At 34.9% G+C, this 17,881-nt stretch overlaps 1 protein-coding gene across 22 annotated transcripts in view; it reads left to right on the top strand.

Annotated features, from left to right (window-relative positions):
• Positions 1-17,881, top strand: part of C2CD5 (C2 calcium dependent domain containing 5) — a 68,055-nt gene that overhangs the window by 13,055 nt on the left and 37,119 nt on the right. For 7 of the 22 annotated variants that reach the window (XM_086479252.1, XM_086479223.1, XM_086479214.1 and 4 more), the window contains 3 exons: positions 1,554-1,705; positions 7,202-7,287; positions 13,001-13,109. In XM_086479252.1, the coding sequence (XP_086335378.1) occupies positions 1,554-1,705; positions 7,202-7,287; positions 13,001-13,109 (347 nt within the window). Of the gene's footprint in view, positions 1-437; positions 563-1,553; positions 1,706-4,618; positions 4,814-7,201; positions 7,288-8,228; positions 8,262-13,000; positions 13,110-14,949; positions 15,016-17,881 lie in introns of those variants that run through there. The other 15 variants (XM_086479238.1, XM_086479208.1, XM_086479192.1 and 12 more) reach the window with 7 other exon arrangements.

Raw genomic sequence — 17,881 nt, 5'->3', positions numbered from 1 at the left:
AACTACCAACTTAAAAAGCATTCATAAGTCAATCAGTAACTTTCAGTCTGGAGCAAAATGTGCAAATTCCACCCCCAAAATAATCCATGTTCAGGTTGGTGGTGGATATTGTCAGAATCATGGTTCCTGAGTCCAAAAAATGGGGATGTTTCTCAAAGCCAGCAAAATCAACTAATACTTCTTATTCTTGGCTTTACTAACTTGATGTCCTGTTGCCAAAGGATCAATCACGCATTCACAAGCTAGTGCTTAAGCTGTTCCTTTCTCTTTTTGTTTCATCTGGACTCTTGCATGCTAGGAATTTAAATTCTTAGAGTCTGCTTAAAGTAAGAGATCTCCTCTAGCTAAACTTCCCTGAATTAATTTATAACATAACTTTGCAACCTGTTTGTATGTATTGTTTTCTTTTCTTCCACCTTGGCTGCAAATTCTCTCAGGTCTCCGCTGGTTCATCCGCCAAGCCATGGATGCCGCTCGACTCACAACAGCCCAATTCACACTGCTACTGGCTCACGACTTACTCAGAACTTCTCTGTGTCTGTTCCCACTCTCATCTACACTGGTACGAGACTGCTCAGACTCAAGAGCTGGGGAGAGGCAGGCCACAGGCACAGTGGTCGCAAAGGGCAGGCAGGCAGGCAGTGTAGGCAGGTACCACCCATCTTTTCTGCCTCATTTTCTCATGGAGACACCTTCTATTGTCAGTGAAGAACTACTCTGTGTGCAGCTGCTGAAACAAAGGCAATAGTTTCTTGAAAATGCATTGGAGTCTCTTCCACAAAGCCACACTCTTCATTTCTTTTTAATGTGCTTACTTCCTGAGAAATTAAGTAAAAATAAGTTGATTTATCTGGAGAACATTCACAATTTTGCAATCATTGGAGGAAATCATGTTTTGGTTGGAGTTCGTAATTGCTTTCAAGCATAATTTGGATATGGTATTTAGGTTTTAAAACGGTTATGGAAAGAGTATGTGCCATTTGTGGAAGAGATGGTTTTAGAGAGCAGGTAAGTCAATCTGTGCATAAGTGAACTGTTTGTCAATATAGTTGTTCCCATAAAGATTCTCCTCTTTGCTCTGTTTTTAGCTGTGGCATGCTGCTGATGCTATAGGATAAGGAAACATTTTTTTTTTTTCCTTAAAACACATATGTGTGTATATACATAAATGTATGAATATGTATAAACACAAATATAATTTGAAATCATTTTTTCTTTATTAAACTAACTCAAAGCATTGTGTATTTGACCAGATTTTTAAGCCATAAACTGTTTTCAAATTTTTCTTTTGCGTATATATATTTATTTTTTTTTTGTCACATCTCATGCCTTTCATTTGGCTTAATTGTTTCATTGTAGATTATCAGCATCTACCTGTAGAATGCTGAACGGGTAAAACAGTATTTCTTTGCCTCTGGCCTCATCCCCAGTCTCGCACCTAAGGAATAGCTGCTGGCCCTGCCCCAATCCCATCCTGGTGTTTGGATCATGCTGCTGTCAGCCAGGTCCTTTGGCACAGGATTACTGAATATGTTTCCACCTTCTTCTGGCAGGATTCCCTTCAATGAAGATCCCAATCCCAATACTCATTCATCAGGACCCTCCACCCCTCTGAAAAACCAAACCTATTCCTTTTCACCTTCCAAGTCCTACAGTCGACAGTCCTCTTCTTCTGACACAGATTTGAGTTTGACACCCAAAACTGGTAAGGCGCTTCCACCCACTTTTTGTTTAATTTGTGTTTCTCTTTTTATATTTTCATTCAACCCCTTTTTGCTTTTTTGGCATTGAAGTTATCAAAATGATGTGGAAATTGGAGACCAGATAGCACACCTCAAGCTTGAAAAGAGTTTCTGTAGGGTGAAAACTGAAATCCTGCCTATATTTTTCCACTATTCTGGATGACATTAAAATTACTTTTGTAGCACAACTGTATTAAACTCAAAATAAAGTATCTCAAAGCAATAAGGGAGTCCTAAGTAATTGCCTTTTTCTTATTTCCTCCATTTCATATTACAAATCATGGGAATACCTTTCTCACCACAATATGTTAAGGACATTGTTACTAAAACTGTAGTCTTCAAGCCTAATGTGTTGTGCTGTAAGATTATTGTATACATTTCTCTGTGACTTCGAACTTTTTGCAAATGCAATACTAGAAAAATAGCCGCTGCTGTCTCTCTTTTCTCCTTGGTATATGGAAATGTCTTTACATTCACAGTATAAATTTTGAAAGTAACTTAAACATCCAGCCATCTTCAAAAAGCATTTTTGTTTCTCCGTTGGTCTATCATAATTTCTTCAGCTTATTGTTTCCTCCCTCCTTATTTTTTAGGCTGTGGTTAGAATCATGTCAGTAATAATGTCAGCACAACTCAAACAGTTATTGTCTGTTTATTCTCCATTATGTGACCGATGCCCTGAGTTTTGCTACCATAAAGCAAAATATTTTGCAGAATTGTTTACAAAAGCTTGGTTACTTTTTAAATGGTGTTTTAAATTGTGGTATTTGAAGCTCAGAATGTTCTTGTCTCCATCTAATCTAGACAATTTTTAAGCGTATTGAAGTAGTTGATTCAGCTTTACTTGATAGCATCCTTTTCAGGAATTTTTCCAGGCAGTGAAGTTGAATGTTGTCTTCAAATGCAGTTATATTAAATATTTTACCTAGTTTATGCCCTAGATACCTGTTAAAATGTTCCCAATTAGGATGCTCTTTCTTAGTACTGTCTTCTCTGTCCTATTTAAAAAAAAACAAAAAACAAAAAACAAACAAACAAAAAAAAAACAACAAAAAAACAAACAAACAAAAGCACACTTTTTTTTTGTCCTTTTATGTAAATGATGACTGTTTTGTGGTAACCTGTGGCGGTCACTTATTTAAAGGACCTACAGATATAACTGAATGCTTATTATGTAGGAGAACCGCAAATTCATGTGTTTGGTTTACTGAATATTTGAAAACCTGTTTCTTTTGATCAGATTTTCCACGGTAAGGATGGTGTCGTGTAAAGGACTTAAATGTAGCATAGATGATCATCTTTATGGATGTTCTGAATTTCTGAAGGTGGCACAACTCCCTGGGAATTTGTCAAGTTTTTAAAGCAGCGACCTTATATTATTCCTGGCAATGTTATGTAGGTGGATGTGCCCCCTTGTCTTTAGTCAGTTCATTCAGAGCTGAAACAGATTGTGTAATTGGTGCCTCTTACTTTTAGGTTTTTTTCAAGTATATGAAGATATTTTTAGCTATCTTTTTAATATTAAAGCTAACAGTGGCATACTTTTGCTTACTAGTGCTGTCTTTTTAGCAGCTTCTAACTGCTACTGAAACTTGTCTTAAGAGGATTTGCTGGATGCATTTAAAAGTTCTGTACCGGTGTGACATGCTAGATTTTGAATCTGAATAGCTTAAAAGGACAGTATCTTTTGAGGTGTTTGTTTTACTGTTTGCCAAAAATTTGGGAATGTGCAGAAAGTACACTTCCATAACATATACTAAATTCAGTGTATTGTTTTTAACAATTCACTGTGTATGTTTAGACTTCTCTTTTAATTTCCCAAGACTGTTATTGTTGGAATATTTCAGTGTGAAAGTTGGTGATGTTAGTGTTTAGGGAAAAAAAAAAGGTGAAAAAAATGCTAACATCTCATGTGACCCATTAAACATTACCAAATTTGAGATACCTATTACTCAGATTGGCTAATGTGAGAAATGAAGTATTTTCTGATGTTTCTGCAGTACATTCCTCTTTCTCAGTCAGGTAGCTAGTGTGTTCATGTGTTTGAGATGGAGACTAACCTGGAAAAAGAGTGCAGATACCACAATTTCACAACATGAGTAACTAATCAGAGGAGGCTGAAACTTAGATCTGCTTAAGCATCTAGTTTTCAGTAGCTCCAAATCAGGAGAATATTACCTTAATGTCTTTTGTAAAATACAGTTGTGATTGTGTTATCCATTCTGGTCTAAATATGAGGGGAAATTATTCTGTGCTGAGAAAGCTTGTTTTCATTTGAAGTCAGACGGCTTTTGTGAATAGTGATGTATTTTATGCCACTGCAAACTAACAGAATATCAGGCTGACAAAAAGCATGACATATTTTAATCAAGTAATACGTTTTGATGTGACATAGTATATGTTTGGAGGAAATTGAGAAGGTGGGAACTCCTTTTCTTTGTGGGAACTTAGCATTCTACAAGATTTATGACTAAAAATCATAAAACAAATTAATGACTTCTCCGGAAAATAACCTTTTATACCTAAATAATGAAAGTAATCAGATTAAGTGTGTGAGAAGACTGTGTTATTTAGCCTTTACTCCATAGTATTTGTTACCAAATTTTGTATAAAATTTAAAATAAATGTTAGATTACCATGCCTTTTAAAAAGTTAGTTTCAAAGCCAGGTCATAATATTTGAGAACATGCTTCTCATTCACATTGTGGAGCTGTATTGTCATTTCATTTCTTTGTACGTTGAGATATAATTCAGCAGTAAGTGCCAGTTCATTTGGAGAGGAAAAAAAAAAAAAGCTTCATTTTGATTTCTTCCGTCTGTTTCTTTAGTCATTTTCTGAATCTACATCTCTTTGTCTCTATTACTTTCCTCCACAGCACCTTCCCCACAGGGACCTAGGATTTTCCTGTTTCCCAGCTCCCCTACACTCTCTTGTGATTCCCCACATCTTAAAAAGTCCTGTCTCCTCCTCTCGGGGTCTAGCCTTAACCCTCTACACTCTAGCCATGTCAGCCCAGTTGTTCTGAGGAAAAGTGTTTCTTTCACTGAAGAGCTGCTTCTGGCTGCTTCTGGTAGGATCAATCTATTATGGCCTTTTAAACAAACTTTTAAGAAAATGTTGTTGTTATTTAATATGGGGGCATTTAACACACAGCCTTCTATAACCCTATGTTTTTGTTCAATTAGCCTCTGAAAACTGCTGGCTACATGACTATTCATACCATCTCTCACCTCTGCCCTAGAAGCTTGAAACAGCTTCAGAGCTTCTTACAGGATTTGAAACACATCTAGTTTCTGCTACAGAACTTTCTCTTTCTCCCTCGCAAAGTTTCCTTTGGTAATTGGACTAAAATAATTTTTTTTTTTTTAAAAAACCCCCATTCCCTTTGCTTTGTTTCTATATTTTGCACGGAACAAGCACTTCTTCATTAATTCATTCATAATTTATTGAAATATTGGCTATCAGTTGGCTAGCAACTCTGCTCTTTAAATTAATCTTTTAAATAAAGCCCATACAAACTTTTTATTTGCACTGCCTCCTTTTCCATTTCACTGACATGCATTATTTTCATAGATTTAAATTAAATAGTTGGTATTACTGCTTTTTTCTGTCGAAACTGTTTTGATTAGTTTGTATTTTTTGAGTTTGTTTCATGTCTGGTATGTTTGTCTGTATTTAATATTGTATAGTCCCTAACGATGTTTAGAACCAATGCCAAATAGTAAAGGCAATTTAATCTTGTTTAATGGGACTATACAGATACTAATATTTTTGTTTCCTTATCCAAGAACAGCTAAAAATATGTTAACAATTATAGTATTTTTATATGTAATTATATGCTAATGATAGCCTAGTAATTTTGAAAATGTTAGGAATGAATTAACATACATTAAGTCTGGTATTATTTCCAGATCTCCCAGTCTTTGGTTAAAACAAATAACTGCACTTTGATATGTACAATCTTATTCATGTTTATTAGATGTTTGATCAGAAGAAAAAGGAAACTAGCAAGGAATCATTAAGTTAGCTATAAATTGTGTAAAAGAAAATCTTGGCTTCATTCATAACTGTTTGCACTGTGGTGTTTGTATTTCATCCTGCTCCTGACACGTTTTTTTTTTTTGTTCTTTATCCTCTGCTTTCTACACAACTTAGGTGTTTATTTTTGCTTTGTCAAGTTAGCACTGATGGTTTTAGATACAAGAAATACCAATGATAGTATGTTTTTAGGCATGAAATATTACAAAGAAAATCTGATTCACCAGCATTGTGTTTGCTTTAGGAAAAACACAATCTTGGTATGTGTTTATTTTTCACTTCTGTGATTTTTAACCATAGAACAAATAACTTGCTGTCATACATATAACCTGCATTGCATCTCGACACGCTCAGTTAAGAGTATAGTTCCTTGATAACAGATAATTCTATAGCAAACTTATTTGTTTATCTGATAAACTTTCCATCTCTTCAGAAAGGCTCATGTACTCGGGGGCAGGGGCGGGAGTAAAATATCTAAAAGGAGAGAGAGAATTACCCATATTGTGCAAAATTTATTTATTTTCATTTACAGATAATCTGCAGGTCATGTGTGTGCAAATATATTAAGCGGTGTGGCAGTTTTAAATGCTGAGCAGTAGTCCTTAGCTTATTTGAATGAATCAGATAAGTGAATATTTCATTGCATGGATATTAAAGAAAAAAGTAATTGGTAATTTGTTTCAGAGTTTATATTTTGAATCAAAGGATGTGCATTGCCTTTGCAGTTTTCTTTTTGGTCCCAGTCATGCATTATAAAGGTAGTGCTATAGTTACGTGTACATTCTCCTCCCAGTGGTTAGGAAAGGTGATATAGTTATGCTGAAACTCTCAGAAGGCCAGATTTTATTACTTTTTTTAAAAAAACTTGATAATGATAGTAGAGAGTGATGCTATAGTCTGGCAGAGAGGCATTGTTCAACAGTGTGAAATCAATGGTGACTTTGTAGCCCTTTTTGGTAAGGGCTGAAAAATCTGATCATGTAGAAACTTACTCTGAAAAGCAGAGAAGATAGATCTATATTGAAATCATAATAAGAAGAAAAAAAGAAGTTGTATGTCATAGGAAAGAATTGTAAGCCCAGATCTTCAAGCCTTTGTAGTTTTTCAGCTCAGCAGAAAAAGATCTTGGATGAGGGTTTGGTGGGGTGTTTTTTTGTTTGTTTGTTTTTTTGTTTTGTTTGTGTTTTTGGTTTTTTTTGTCCAAATGCTTAAAAACCACTGCTAGTCATGTGAAAACCAAACCCCAAAACACCACCCCCCAAATGAAACTGTAATGCTCAGCATTTTTTTTTCTGAAAATTAAAATTATGGGGATAATGTGACTGTTTTCAGTGACTATTTTATGTATTTTTAAATCAAAATTTGATTACATATTATAATGTTTGTTTCTTTGAATGTCATTTGTACTGATACTCTTCAGGAATGGGCAGTGGGAGTGCTGGAAAAGAAGGGGGGCCATTTAAAACTCTTTTAAGACAACAGACTCAGTCAGCTCTGGAACAAAGGGTAAGGCATTTTATACTTACATTTCTGATCTGCTAAAGTGAAAATTTAGCTTGTAGTAAGTTAAATGTTTTCTGTTACTTTCTGTTTAAAAGTATGTGTAATTTTTAGGTCTGAAAACTTACCACAAATGTTGACTGTTTAATAGCCCTTTTATACGCAAATTAATTAAATTTTAATATATTACTAAAGCATTAAGTGGAGCAAATAACTGCGATGTCTACAACACTCAAGTGATTACAGTTGGTGTTAAAAGAAACAGTTATAGCAAAATTTACTGCTATTTAGTCCCTGTAAGTTACTGATGCGTGTGTAAGTTTAATACTTTACCATCATGTGATTAGTCAAGTTTTTAAAGAAGCTAAATTCGGAAACATTGGAATAGCTTTGAACAAGGTGAAAATCCCGTTTATAATTGTGAAAACTTTCAGTTTTGAAAAATAAGAATTGCTGAATAATTTAGCCTTCGCTGTAGTACATGAAATGATGTGCATGTAGCCTTTAAAAAATGATGACTTAAACAAAGTTAAACCACTTCCCAGGTAGTAAAACGGCTTTATAGATATACAGCTTTTTGAAGAACCTCTATAGGGCTAAAAATGCCATCTGTTATTATACTGCGTAACTGTATGATAAAAATAGTGTGTTTAATTCTTTCTTTAAATTTTGGAATGAGTCCTTGCAGCTTTTTTTTTTATAGATTATGTACTGCTTTTGTCAAAATGTCATTAGCGGGGTGTCTTGAAGGAAGAAATGTGAATGTTTTCCTATTCAGAAATAAATTCTAGTTTAATTACAATTTCTGACCACCTGAACTACTTACATGGAACCATATATGTTTGTTGAAAACAAAATCGGCTACATTTGTGAAATGTAAGTGAGTAGCTACTATTTTGAGTAAGTGGATGATTCTCTTCTCATTTTTTGTGTTATCCGTTGCTAAGGGAGGATCGCCTCATAGGTTCTGTAGAAGGCGGGTATGTTCCAAAACATTGTGTGACTCTTTTTGTAGACCTTTCTTCTTGTATTGAGGATTTCTAAACAATTATTTGAAATATTTTGGGTTGTTTTTTTTTTTTTTTTCCTGTGGGATTTTGCAGATTTCTTTGTAATCTTGTTTATGCAGGATTTTTTTCTATTTGTTATTTTTAAGAGCATTTATCAGATGAGCACATTTTTCCTTAGTTAGTATTTTGCATGTTGATACATTTCAGTTAAAATTTTAGTTTATCTTTGAAAAGTAGTCCATGTCTTTTTGCTTTTAATGTTTTAGTTTGAAAAAAATGCTTTAAAAAGAGCCTTTTCTCTGTTTACTTTTTTTTTTGCTAGTGTTTCAGGCATTTAATGGCTGATCTGTTATTTCCTTAGGAAGCTTTCAAAAAAAAAATCAAAAATGTAAATTAAGAGCACTTAATGTATTCTTAGAGCTTGAATTATTTGCACATGGTTTTGATAAGGCCTGTATGTTGTGTAGTGGAAAAACATTACTGTAAAATGGGATGGAAACATGTTGAGTCTCTTGATGATGATGATGTAGCAAAGCATGCGGGCTCTTAATTGATACAAAAATACGTTCATACTGTCTTTCTGAAAATTTCATATTGGATGTGTTTGCGCTGTGGTCACCTCTTGTGGTTACCTTACGGTTGAGTTACTTAACTAGAAAGAATAACACTTATAAGTTATTTTGTCTGTTTATGTATTGCACATGCAGATAGTGCACTCTAGTTGCTTGTCTGGATTAGTTAAGGTAGCACTTATTTGGGAAAACGAATGATAAATTCAATACATATAATGTATTTCCACATGTATTAGACATATAGTAAATTCTTTTGAGCCTTAGTTCAGTTTATTTGGGTGTATGGTAATGCTAAGGCTTATTAAAATCAGTTCGTTTAACTGGATGTCTCCACAGCTTTTTTTAATCAAATGTGGTTTTAATGTGTTACTTGAATAACCCTAATTGAAAACCAGAACACATTTTGTTGGAAGGGTAATATTACTCAATTTCTTTGGGAAAATACACCGGCTGTGGAAAACTCACATATTTGTTATGTTGTACATTAATACATTTTTAGCAATTCAAAGGATACCTGTTGATAGCGAGTGTAACTATAGCACAGCTATCTTTGTGTATATTTTTATCTATAAATGCGTGTGCTGTATTTCCATCGTGGGAAATTTAAGCTTACTTTACTCATAAAAAATCAGCCTGTGTTTTTGTAGAAATGGCCAAATGCTGCTCTTGATGGTATTTTGTATCCCTGTTGACCTCAGCTTGGACAAATGCTGTTTATTCCTACACGTTTGCATTCTGCAAGTGCTTGAGAGATCTTTGCTGCTGCCTTTTCAAAATGGAGATCAGCTGATCTTCATCTCTGAAGAGCATTGCGAGATAACTGTTGTGTTAGATTGCAGTTCTCTGTGTGAACCTTTTGGCTGAAACACTGACTTGGGCAACTTTTCTTTCCAGTGACTTCTTGTTACTGTCCAGCCCATCCCCTCAGTTCAGTTGAGGAAAACCTGTAAGATTGTTTGGCCACCTTATGAGGTGGCACAGTAAATGCACTTAGAATAAAAATAATTCAACCAGGAAATTAACAGTATTTTAATGTGGACCAGTTCCCTACTCTGGTTCAGCCCAAAAAGCTCTATGAACATACCTGAGCATTATCTGAGGGAGCGGTACAATGATGGGAATAAGTGAATAGCTGGAAGGGAATCTGAGAACTGCTTCAGCTGGCACTAACACCAGATGAGATGTGTGTGTAGCCTTGTTCCATGTGCTTTGTTGTTACTTTGTATGTCTTTGTATGAAATGTAGTTGAAAAAGAATACTAGCAATACATGTATGCGTATACACAAACATTTTAAAATGTTGTATTTAACAAATATTTATGAGGATTTCATTGTAACCTTATCAAACCTTCCCCAAATGCCAACTGTAGAATATCTGTAGTTGCAAGGATTAAACCAGTGACAGGTCTTTCAGGGTCTACAGTCAATGGCTGTGAAGTGGCATAGTGAATTGGTATTGGTGAAATGATTGACCATCTCCAGTTGTAGCTTGGAAACTTGAAGATTAGTGTGTCTTCTCACACATGGGAATTCTCTGTGCTTGCATCACCTTGGTGTAGAGATAGTCCTTTGCAAATTGCAGTAATAGAGGAGATCTGTGATATGGAAACACTGCATCTGGTTCTTATGGGGTCTGTTTTCCATGCAGCAAGTGTAGCTTTATAGTTTTGAAGTATTACAGATTACCACATGTAATTGAGGCTGGAACATGTGTTTGAGTAATGTAATGATTAAAAAATCCCAAAACTCTGAGCTTAAAAAATAAGAAAGGAGGGGAAAAAAGACATCATACAAAGTGATGGAATTCCATCTGTGTCAGAATGAATGAGACATTTTTAATGGAATAAGAACATGTCAGAATGGTTGAGTGAGTCAGTTACCCAGATTTGTCTGTGGCTGAAATTAACTGATAGAACAGAGGTCTTATTTTGGCATGTATCATAATATAGACTTTTAAGTATCGTTATGTTGATTGAGATAAAACCATGTTATTACTTTAAAAGTTTTAGTCCTGGTGTGTAATGTTGGGAATCAGGCAAACTGGAAGACTGAACATGTTAAAATGACTTGCAGTACACAACCTTATGAAAATGAACAACAACTAAAAGTAATTTCTAAATCACCATATAGATTAAAAAGCATTGGTTTTCCTTATGCTTTAGAGCATGGAGTATCTTTGGCTTCATTCGCTCCATGCAGCTTTAGCACAATATAAGTAAGTATGAGTGTATGCATAAAATACAAATGTAGTATAGGCTTAATGGGGTTTCATATAGGTAGCATATGCAGTAGACTTTTTCACTGGTTTCTGTAGTTCTGGGAAAGCTAATTATTTTTAACATCATTAATGTGGGATAACTGTATTCAAGGTACAGAGCAAACGTGTATGTTATATTTCAATGTAAGTTATGCAGTATGAGTGTCATGGAATTATACAGGGACACATTATCACTGTTCTTGTGAATCACTGAACAGTTGATATTACAGAGACACAGTGAAAGAGGGTTCTAACAACGTGTTGATACATTGCATTTTTTCTGGTTTTCGGCGTGAAAGATGTACAGGGAAGGAGTTCAGACTGTGTTGTAGTCAGAGCTTCTGACTGTTCTGGTAACCTGCAAAGCACTTTGCAATCTGTTAGAACCTTCCGGGGGAATCTTTTCTATAGCCCTCTCTGGAGATCCATTAGCACTCCTGAGGACAGATAGTCAAGCAGGTTTGCAGAGTCCTATAGTGAAATCATCTTGCTTTTTAATTGCATCATAAGGCACGACTTCAGGTTTTGGTGGTTTTTGGGGTTGATTTTTTTTTTTCTGGTTGTTGATACTATGGTTGCTGATTTCAAAGTCTGTCTCTTAATTTCGAAAGTCTAAGCCAAATGAAAATTCAGAAAAGTTTAAGTTTATAGGACCTTCTGAAAGTTGTAAGAATTCTAATAACGAGGGTGATAAGAATTCTGAAGTACTAGTCTTTGAGTCTACATTGGGCTTTAGTTTAAGAAGACTTTTCATGCCATGTATTGCTGGAAGAACTGTGATCTTCATTTGAAGTGCAGCATGGACACTGTTTAGGTAGAAGCTCAGTTGAACTGTACTGTTGCAAGTGCTTCAAGTATGTGAGAAAGGAATCTGTGCTGTACTTTCTCTCATATGAAATTATAGTATTTATTTTTTCCGTTTAACCAATCGTCATGACTATACAATCCATGACTGCATGATTTTTTTTTTTTTGCCTTTATGCATTTAGAGTTGCTGAACATAAATCTGTTGCCTTTCCCCCATAAGTGTACTATTACATGTATGTTAGACATTCCATAGAATGTCTCTGTAGAAAATAAAATCTTCCAGTTTTGGGCTCCCCTCCTTTGAATATGACTTTTATTTCATCATGTGTGTCATGGAGAATTGCCATGATCACTTACTTTGCCTCTTATATGAACTACATTTCTGAGTAGTTGCTGAGATTTACTAATTCTTCATTTTAATTATCAATTGGTAAAAACTAATTTATGCAAATTAATTGGAAGGGATTTCCTTACTCTAAGAACTTAGAGTTGTATTTCAAAGACTTAAGCTTTAGTCTAGATGGTGGATATTTACTTGTTATGTTTAGAGCTTACAACACTAGCGGAACAGTCCATTGATATTTTTTAGGTCTGTTTTTCCTGTAATAAAGACATTCATCATTCTTGCAGGACTGCAGTTTGTTTTACCCTGTGCTTGAGGATCAAACTGCAGTCAGCTGTAACAATAAGACCTAAAAAATGGAGAAAAAAGTTCCTTTATTTTGTATCGGCTAATGAAAGTAGAATTATGTTGTTTAGCTACCATCCTAAAAGTGGACCAATAGAGGCTTTGTTAACACAAATGTGTAAAGTTTTCATTATTTATTAATATTGTCCTGAGACACCACACTGTGGGGGAAAAGTATTCTTACATTATATAATACCTCTGCTTTTATTACACTATGGATATATGAAGACGTATGGTTACATAGTGCTTAGTAAGGCTGAAGGAGGTTTGGCCTAATGTAACTGCTTTGCTTGTATTTCAGGGAAATTATCAATTCACTGCATGTTTATTGGCAGTCAGCAGTGGTTGGTAAGCAGTCATTTGATGTTTGTTTTTAATCATAACAGGAATTTCCATTTTTTACCTTGACGACCTTTCCACCAGGCTTTCTTGTCCACGTTGGTGGTGTTGTCAGTGCACGGTCTGTGAAGCTCCTGGATCGCATTCACAATCCTGGTATGTTAACACAAGAACAACTTCCTTGCCCAAATCCAGTCGTAATGATCACATATTCTAATATTTACAACTTTTTAACATAGCAGTATTTGAATAGATACAAGTCTGTTCTAACAATGTATGTTAAAAGCAGTATTTTTCAGACAATCATTTAAGCTTGAAAATTAATAATCACTCAGAGGGTATGTTTTTAGTGGGAAGCTTTTCAGCAAGTTAATGAAATAATAAAGTACTTTGCAGTAACTTTGCACTAAAAATGGTCTTTGAATTATTGAGGGTTTAATATTTTTTAACCGCTTTTTAATATGAAAACTTGATGCAAGTTTTCCATTCAAACGAAAATAAGATTAAATACTTGATCTTAACTGTGAATGTTTTCTAATTTTCAGCTCCTTGAAATCCTTAAGGACTAATGACTACAATTTAGCTCAATACGTGTTTTTAACCTCTTTTGATAAAACCTTTACAGCTTTGTTTTTGTTCTTAAAAACATATACTGAACAGTACTTTAATATTTTTATTTAATATTTACCTGGTATTGCCAGTACTGGAACATGTGTATTTTGCGTGTCCTAGTTCTGGCATCGGAATTAAGTGACTCTTGACTGTGAAAACTTTGTTGTTCTATTCACTGAGACAAGCTGAGGAATACTCTGTAAAAAGTTGGAGTTGACAGAGCACTTAGAAAATGGAGACAGAGAGTAAAAAATATCACCTGTAGTGATTTTGCATGCACTAGTCAGGAGTAATAAAACAAAGGTTGTGCAAATGCATCTTTAAAAGCAATTTAAAAAACCTGAATTTTTTCCTTTTCTTTCTTCTTCCTGTGGCCCAAGGCAAGTAATTCTGCAAGCAGGTAGATTGTTGCTGATCTAAAGATTCAATAAACTGACAGCATGATATAAAATCTCAGGCTTAACTTGAATTAAAACCCCCTACTTTAAGGGATTTTTAAAGCAGCATATGAGTACACGGTATCATCCTTTTTTTTTTCCATATTTTTAAGATTTATTTACACAGTGGAGAGAAGATTAAGAGAAATGTCAAAGTATAATTCATATGTGAGTCCTCACTTTCTTTGCCACAAAGTTGTCTTAGGCTTCTGTATTTTCAATAGATTTCTGATACAGGTCACTTATGTGCAAAATTCACTGTGTGATAAATTTATTTAAGACAAAATGAAAAAAAGCCCAAACCAATTTTGCTCAGAAGTTTTAACAACTAATTTCTTGCATTGTGCACTTCTTTATTTTTACCAACTGACTGAAAACAGGAGAAGAAATAAGAGAAGATAAAGATGCATATTTGCACAGCTAAGTGGCTCTTTGCAATGTTTTTGTGGGACTTGTAGATTGCTCCTGACAAGTGAATGTAAGATGCATGATAATTTGAACTCAGTATATTGCAAAACAATGAAAAGAAAAGGGGGAGTGAAGGCACGTGATTGTGGGAGGGAAGGTGAAGAAGTAGAATAAAAATTTCTGATATGGTAATGCTCATAATAAGTGATTGAGTCAAATAAGTTCAAAATATTAAAGGAAACAAACTGGCAAATGAATAAACAGGAAAATGTAGAAGAGGAAAGAACATTTGAAGGTGGATTGAGACCTTGCCGAATAAGACAATAATTGCTATATACTGTACACTTTGATCACGCCTAGTGCTAGATTGCTATAGCATGTTCCTTTTTTCCCTTTCTATTTCAGCCACTTATTAACTCTGCTGTCTGTGTCTTTCCAGTTCCTGTGGAGTGGTGTTGTCAATTGTGTTCTTGTTGGTAGTTTTTTTTTCACTATTCTGCTCCTATAACTGATCTACTAATTTGCTGTTTTGAACTCAGCCTTTGTCGGAATTATGGGTAACACAAGATCATACAAACTGCTAGACTGGAATAGTTTCAATTCAGGTATTTTACTAGTCATTCAGTACTACATATGCTGACAGAAATTATGGCAGCTCAGTGAAGTTCTTAGAAATGCTGTAGGATATTTAGGTTAATGCTTCAAATTTAAATCTGTTTAATCATCAAATGCCTAAATGTCTTGTTCTGATGTTGTTAAAGGCTTTCTTTAAAATTGAAAAACATTGTTTTAGTATAAAATAGTATTGCTAAGAATAATTTCATATCAATCTGGAAAGCTGAATGTTCAGGTGTTTATTTTGTAGTTACTTTCAGCTCAGTGTCCATGAAGCAAATAATGTAAGGAAAGAGAATGGATTCTTGTTTATACAGTTGGGATTGTGTCAGGTGTGAATTCTTTTTTTTTTTTTTGGATAAACTTTTTTGTTGTTGGTTGGTTTGATTGCGGGGGGGCCCTCTTGGTTAGCTTTGTTTTGCATGACCTTGCGCTTACTTCAATGAAGGCTGTACTTTTGTTTCAGGAAATTGATGAATGTGTTTGTTCTAAATAACAGATATAAAAATTATCTGGGAGAATGGATAATAGACCAATAGGACTATCTGTTTAAAGATAAGGGTCATATGTATTCCGGGATTTGTTGGTTCATAAATCTTGTATTGTAAAACACAATCAGCTTGCAGGAGTCACAACGATTTGAACTTGAATTATTTGAACTTTTAATCACTTTTAACATCTAACTTGAAAAAAGCCCAAATATTATATTTTCATGCAGTTTTAGGCATCAAAGTGTGTAACTTCTTTATACATCTGCAAAGAGAATGTAGTCTACTAAATGTTACATATGCTGGCCTGTTAGGGGGAGAAATAAAGACTTTTTTTCCACACATTTCCTCTGGAAATGTAGCATGCTTTGGAAGAAAGGCAGGCCTAACTTCTCTGCATATGATATCCAAGCCAGCACACCTTGTCAAACTTTGATGTTTTTAAAGCTGGCACAGTACAAAGGTATAAAGTTGACCTCTGGGGGTTTGTTTCCCATGGAAACAAACTTTCCTTCTTGGTACTTCACTGTTGCAGTGCAGCTCTGTGTCATGCTCTAAACTTCAGTTTAAATTATCTCTGTATTTTTTCATTTTACAAATAGTTCAATAATAGGTTTTGCCTAAAATGATTGGCTCAGTTTTGTATCCTTGTTTCTCACTACAGTAAGCATCCTGTAATACTATAATTATGAGGTTTTCTGGGTTTGTTGGTTTTACTTCCTTTTTCTAAAGTGATAATCTTTTAAAATGAATTTTACTTTACGTATGAAAATCATATTATGAAATTCTCAGATGTATTACTGCTATGGCATAGTCTGATCCAAGGTGTTAAAAATGTGTTGAAATTTTTCATCTTGTATGCTGCCTTGAAGTTTGAATTAATTGTTGCTTCTTCAAGATAGTGTTTAGTAGGATGTTACCATGGAAGAATTTTAATAGAATAATGGAATACATCAGTTATGTACAGACACTAAACATACATTGAGCTGGGCTAGAAAGTGATAAGAAATGTAAGCCTAGGAAGCTAAGGGGAAGTTATGGATTAATTTCTTGACAAAATATCCTAAACAGTAGCCTAAATTTTTAGAGATAACAGGAAAAAGAAGGCAGACACAGACACACAGACACATGCACGTTTTATATCCAGAGGTGGTTGTCACCCCAAAATTTTGGAGAGGTCTAAACCAAACAGTAATTTTAGAGTTAATGTCTCACTGAGAACTGTCTATATTTCTGTTGCTTTGACATGTGTCAGGAGCTCTGTAGTAAGTCTTGATTAACCCTGCTGGTTAGGGGCCGAGCAGGTTATGCTCATATTCGTGGAAGTATGTTTCTTTTGCAGTGCTCGGTGTGTTGCTCAACGAAGATGAAAGGAGGAAGAAGAGTAGGGCAGTCGTTACATATGATGTGTGATGGATAGTAGAGTTGCAGAGTGGACCAAGTACATGCAAGTTAACTCTGTCTTAGACTGGAATAAGGAATACATTGTGCAGATCTGTGTCCTTGAGAAGCCAAAGGAGAAGATTTCTATTAATCTCCCCCTTCTAGAGCTTAATTGCCAACTTTGTAACTGCTGGCCAATACTTGGTCTGAAGGAGAGCAGGGATTTATACAGCTTAAGGGAAACAGTACTACATCTTTACATGACATTCATGTTAGCAAGAATGTCATCACAACCATAGGTCGGCTAAAATTATTTTCCTTTTTGAAAACGTTCAGACTTCGTTAAAGCTTGCTTAGTAACCTTTGTTAAAGCTTGCTTGATAACCTGTGTAGCATAGAAGGATGGTGGGTTTTTTTGCCAGTGGCAGGAAGGCTTGTTTAGTTGTGTGAGATACAGCAGGACCATCTGATGGTGGCAAAAAGTCAGATTTGAAGATGCTTGAAGGTAAAGACTGACTTCTGTTTATGAGTGGAAAAGAAGCTGCTTAAACACCTGGGAATTGCATGTAGTTCCATGACAAAATTGTTTAAATGTTTGTAAAATTACAAAAGAGTGATCATCAAGATGAATGAGCAAAATAGAAGTAGAGACACAAGAGCACAAATTCATAGAAAGAAGGGCGCATAATACAGTGGAAGACATACTTTGGTGCTGTCTCTGAGAAATGATGTTAAAGTTGTATATAAATATAAACACATGAAAGCAATCCTGGATGCAGAGGGCTGAATCTTTGTTTAAGTTTCTCCCTGAGGTTAAATACAGCAAAGAAGTGTTCCTCAGGAAATGCAAGGAACTTGTTGAATAGAGGCTGCGTTTGCCTACAGCTGTTTCATAGCACTAACATACACAGTGTTCTCACATAATTCCATTTTTAAACTCCTCATTCAGGGAGCTGCTTCAGCTGTGATTCTTCAGCTCCAGTAG

The sequence above is a fragment of the Leptosomus discolor genome, chromosome 1 (assembly GCF_034619465.1).
Source record: "Leptosomus discolor isolate bLepDis1 chromosome 1, bLepDis1.hap2, whole genome shotgun sequence".
NCBI lineage: Eukaryota > Metazoa > Chordata > Aves > Leptosomiformes > Leptosomidae > Leptosomus > Leptosomus discolor.
The sequence above is the reverse complement of the archived record's forward strand: the minus strand, read 5'-3'. Positions and strand labels throughout refer to the sequence as shown.